The 5,422-nt window shown below is 56.7% G+C and overlaps 1 protein-coding gene across 1 annotated transcript; it reads right to left on the bottom strand.

The window, feature by feature from the left end:
- Positions 1-1,438: 1,438 nt before the first annotated feature.
- LOC140904494 (maestro heat-like repeat family member 5) lies at positions 1,439-5,149 on the bottom strand (the record flags this gene model as incomplete). The annotated part of the gene is made up of 4 exons (XM_078851073.1): positions 1,439-1,458; positions 3,671-3,806; positions 4,195-4,299; positions 5,054-5,149. Coding segments are annotated over 4 exons (357 nt in total), but the record flags the coding sequence as incomplete, so codon positions are not given.
- Positions 5,150-5,422: the final 273 nt, after the last annotated feature.

Raw genomic sequence — 5,422 nt, 5'->3', positions numbered from 1 at the left:
ACAAGGGTGGCACATTGATGGAGATGTCTCTGTCCCAGGGATGGGGGAAGCTCCCAGCCAGGCTATGCAGCAGGGATCCCATTTCTCCCCCAAGAAACCCAGATGCCCAAAGAAGTCAATGGCTCTTACCTCCATGAGGGAGTGGGGTCTTCCCTCTCAGCCTCTTTGAGAACTACCACTGCTTGGTTTCCTCGGAAAAGGGACCTGCCCCCACTGCTCCCTGAGGTGGTTCAGCTTCTGACTGCAGCCATCTGGGAGGCTGCCACACACCCCAGGGCCTAGAAGTCGTGCGGGGAGGAGGCTCCTCTTCATGTCAGACTCTGAGAGCCCAAAGAAGAATAAAGGGCAGGAGATGAAGCTAGCCCTGAGCCTCTGTCCCATCCTCTCCTCCGCAAATGTGGAGCTTCCTGAGCTTCAGTTGGGCAGACAGTCTGTAGCCCTGACACAAAGGTCTTTCTGCGCCATCTGGTGCAGGAAGATCTCTGCCTGGGAGCATGGGGAATGGGATGGGGGTGAGATCAAGCAAAGAGGGGAGGGATATGGGTGGGAGGGAAAGAGCTCCTGCCCCAGATGGAGGAATTTGAGGGGCCAAGGGAAGGACCCGGCTCCACAGAGAGGGCAGAGAATTTCTGTGAGTGCCAGGGGCCTCCATTTCCGCTTCCACTAGCCCCGCATTTACAGTGAGACAGAGCAGTACCTGCAGCAGGGAGCGGGACTTGATGAACAGGGAGGGGAACCTTTAAGAGCATCAGATGAGCCACAGCCCTTGCAGCGCCTCGGGCATCTGGTGCAAGTGCCTGACGATGTGAAGCTGGCCCATGACCTTGGCTGTGACATCCTCGTGCTGCAGGGGAACGAGAACATGTCAGAGACGGAGACACTGCCCAGGAATCAGGGAGAATTAAGGGCACCTGGAACCAGCACCATCATTTCCACCCAGCAGCTGCTCATGTCTGAGTGGTGGATTCACCCTCCTGACGCCCAGGATGGAGGCTTGCTGTCCTCTCTAGTGACCTCCAGTGCCAACCCCCCTCCTTGTCGGGTGAGCTTCTGCCACCTTCCCATCACTGCCCCTGACAGCTGTTCCACCTCCAACCCACCTGGGGACACCGCTCAAGTTCGTAGAACCCTCTCCTCCACCCCCACCTCCATCCTCACCCAGGTAGGGAAGAGAGGGGGCTCTAGCAGGGTGGCGGGGGGCAGGAGGGATTCTGGCAGCAGTGAAGTGGGATGGGGAGAGGTTGAGACCTTTCCCCAAGTCACCCTAGTGACAAAAGCTGAAGCCACAGGATGGCAGCCCTCGTGAACGAGGCAGGTCAGTAGCCCCTGCTGACTGAATCCTCCCAATCTCTCGAAAGCGGGTCTAGCCCTACCAGAAGCAAGACCAGCTTCCCACGCCCATGTGCCTCAGCCCTTCCTGCTCGGTCACCATCACCAGTCAGTCCTTGGCCTCCCAGGCTGCCGGGGAAGGGAGCAACTCTCGAGGGTGGCTCAGGTGACATGGACACTAGGCTATGGGGAAATGGGGGCAGCTCTGTGGGGCAGGAAAGGTTCCCAGAGGGCTCTTAGGGGACTCTCCTGTCCTTTCCAGGAGTGATAGCAGAGCACCACATCCTAAGAAGAGAAGTCCATGAAGTCCAGAAGTCCCCACTAGGCTCCTTGCCACCAGGCCAGCGAAAGGCGATAGGATGGGAATGAGGCCCTGGCCCCCACCCCAAGCTCCTGAGTCGATTGCAGCTGCTTACCGTGACGCCCATCAGTTGCTGGGCTTCCCCCAGGAGGGAGTAGACGAGCACCAGCCCAGCCTGGCTGACACGCAGCACGGGGTCGTGGATAGCCAGCACTGCTGTCTGAAGGAAGGATCTTTTCTGACTGATGGAGAAGAATTTTCCAAAGACCTAAAACCAAGAGGACACGGGACTTGAGCAGATTGGCCAGAGCCAGCCTCCAAGTCCTGGCGGTACAATGGCATCTAGTGCCCCAAAGGGTGGGGAAGAGAGCTGCTGTGGCCAAGGCAGTTCATTCCCCAGGAGGCTTTCAGGGTCCCAGGGCTCAGGGAAGCCCCTTTATTAAGAGGTCGCAGATGCTGAGGGACCAAAGACTCCAGTGGCTCTTTCGGAAGGGCAATTTCTGGCAGGGGCCAGGATGGGCTGGAAATGGATCTCTAATGTGTGTGAGCAGGCCCACTCTGCTGTGCAGGACACAGAGATGACAGGGGACCCTGTGTTGCTTCCAGCAGAGAGATCTCCTGCTCCTCAGCGGCTAGAGGAGCATGTGTGTGTGTTGTGTCGGGCGAGGGGGTTGGAGCTGACAGACCAAAGGTCTCTTCACCCCAGCTTAGTGATTTGTCTCGTTGCTGGGAATGGCCTCTGCATCTCCTTGGTTTCTTCACAGGGAATCCAACCTGCAGCCTGACAAGGACAAGGAGACTCATGGCCCAGTCCCCATCCCAGATGCTCCTCAGAGACGTTTCTTCCGCGGCAGCAATTCAGCTTGTGTGAGGCGGGACAAGCTCACACAGTCTCTCTCACGGGGCGTCTGTGGAGCAGCGTTCTGTCGATGCCCTTGTCGATCCAGGAGGCACTCCAAGGCCTCCTCTGTGATGTTGTGGCAATCACCCATTTCACCTTTGACTCCAGGCTGGGGGCACTGTGTTACAGTGTGTTCGAAGGTTTGGATATTCTCACCACGGTTGTGAGACGGGGCGGAGGGGGGTCTTTGATTTTCTACTTGTGCAGCGAGTAGCCGCAACTTGGGTCAGTGACAATGTGCTTCTTTGGAACAGTGGCTGAGGTCCAGATACTCTGCCATTCCCTGGCCAGGGCTGGAGACATGAGGGGGGTGCATGTGGTCCATATTGGCTCTGGAGCTCACTATGTCCCCTACCCAGTTCCCAGGTTGGGGCATTCTGCTTCCTGACCGGCAATGGAATTGGGCAAAGCCCACCTCCTTTCTCTGCTTCTACAGGGTGCAGGGAATTAAAAAGGGTCTGATCAAGCAATCGTGACTGACTGACTCAGGGCTCTCCTTCAGACACTTGGGGATCAGCCAGGGGGACAAGGAGCAGAGAGACACCCAAAGCCATAATCCTATATTAACTCACCCACCCGGGGATTTTCCTTATGCCACAGAGCAATGCAGCCATGTAAGACACTCAAATCACGGCAACTAGCGAGGTTCCAATGTGGGACCTTTAGCACCAGCCTGTCTCACTGGTTCCTGGATGACGAACTCTGAACTGGAAATAAGGAGTGGGCTCTTTTCCTGTCTCCAGGAGGCATCCACTGCAGGGAACCCAGCCAGCCACACCCCCTGAGCTGTGTCATGCCCTGGCACAGTGCCCTTACCTCCCCCACTCTGGCTGTATTCTTGTAGCCTAAGAGTCTTCTGTCCTGGTGCCAGTCATAGCACCAGAGATCTTCCGCGTCATATATGGTCAGGCCTGGAAGAGAGAGAGAGAGAGAGAGACTTTTCTCCTCATTCTGGTTGCAGTTTCTGTGTCCTTCCAATCCCATTGGTGGCTCCACAGTGGAGTGGAGAAGAACAGAGGCAGAGAGAGACTTGTCCTCCAGCTGGGGTCAGTCTGAGAGAAATGGTCTGGGGTCCCATTATCCACCTGTGGTCTTTCTCAGTCCCCTATTGAGTTCTGTGTCCCAGCTGGGTTCCTTACCCCTCTGTTGGAGCAGCAGTTGGTAGAGCCGGTAAGTCCCCTCCCTGGCCTGCCGGCTGATGTCCTTGTCTGGATCGCTGACAAATAGAGCCAGCTGGGCCACATGGTGACCCATTCTGGGGAACTCGGCTGAGATCTAATGGAAGGGAGAGGAGAGGGGACTCCATCAGCATTTTCCTGTCAGCTCCCCTGGGCCAGAGGGCTCCTTCCCCTTGGCTCCTCTGCAGGAGATGCTGGGGAACAGGAGCTTGAGATCGACCCTTCATTTGCTCTGCTGCCAAGGGAGCCCGGAGCTGCTTTGGGATGCCAAGCAGGCGTGGAGCATGGGCTACTTAAAGGCCCAGGGACAACACTGAACCAGGACAAGTAGAACTTGACTCAAGCCTAGCTCTCTCCCTGCTCTGACTCTGCCTCCCATGAAGAACCCTCCTAAGCCACAGCCCCGGCAGCAGCAGATCCTGCAGCCCACTGGAGCCAGCCCGCCTCCATCTGGAGAAAGCAAGCTGGGGTCGGAGGTCACTTACATCAAACTCAGGGAGGGAGACTGTGTATCTCAGCAGGGCTGTGCTGCTCCTGATGGCCCTGGCTCGCTCCTGCGACACCCTGGACACGACCCACAAGTTGATATTCTGCCAGGAAAGGAGGCAGGTCAGAATCAGTGGCCAGATGCACCTGCTTTGCAAATGAGCCCCCCACGCCCCCAGCCCCAGGGGCCTGAGACATTCTGCACAGGGGGGAATAGCTGAGGCCTTGATGGCAGAGCTTTAGAAGGGAATTCTTTCCCCCAGGACACAGCTTGTACCCTGCAGGTCACAACTTGTCAGTGTCTCTCTAGATTGGGACAATGTTCGGGGTCAGGGCTGGTCCATCCTCCCAGAACTCCTGATTCCTGAACAGTTCACCAGAAAGGAGACTGAACCCTCGGCCTTTCCCTGCTACGAAAATCCTTGCGGGGATGGAGGGAGTGACTGAGAACACAATCCCCCCAGGAATTTCAGAGCAGATCAGAGGGAAGGGCTGATTCCCTGGACTCCTCCTGTTTCTCTAGGAAGGAGCGTGTGCCTCTTCTCTGAGAACCATCTCCCAAATCTCATGGGGTGTGTGTGTTGGAGGGGTGGGGGAAGGGTGGGTTTTCAGACTCTCATTCCCCAAGACAGCCAGGAGCCCTGTGGTTCGTGCTCAGCAGAACCAGGCAGAGCTCAGGCTTGAAATCCCAGCTCTTTCCTCTGTCCCTCAAGAAGGAAGGACCTGAAACTGCATTGCACTGACCTCCCCAACCAAGGGCGGCCCACTGGGGACCGAGCTAGGAGGACACAGTAGGAAATGGATCTTCCAGTCTCTCCTTACCAGTCCCCCAAAGACTTATGGTCAAATGGGGCTCACCTCCAAGATGAAGTGGAGCCTGTCTGTGTCTGGGGACTCTGCCAGCAGGTTCCCCAGCATGGCATCCAGGACCTCTGGGATGACTTTGTGGAGAGTCTGCAAAGCATGGGACAGAGTTAGGGAACCTGGGCCTACACGTGCCACAGGATGGGAAGAGGGGTCTCTGGGAAGCACTGGGGAGACTCCAAACACATCTCCTGGCCTCTCTCCTTCACATCCCACGGCAGGCAATTCGCAAGAATTGATGACCCCTGGACCTTTGATCTATGAGCTTAGCAGGTGTCTGCAGAGGGCCTTGTAGGCAGAAGAGTATGAAACAGCCAAGTTGCTATGGATGGAAGCTGGGCTTCTGGATAAAACATGGCTTAT

The sequence above is a fragment of the Lepidochelys kempii genome, unplaced genomic scaffold, assembly GCF_965140285.1.
Source record: "Lepidochelys kempii isolate rLepKem1 unplaced genomic scaffold, rLepKem1.hap1 scaffold_305, whole genome shotgun sequence".
In the NCBI taxonomy this organism is placed as follows: Eukaryota; Metazoa; Chordata; order Testudines; family Cheloniidae; genus Lepidochelys; species Lepidochelys kempii.
The sequence above is the reverse complement of the archived record's forward strand: the minus strand, read 5'-3'. Positions and strand labels throughout refer to the sequence as shown.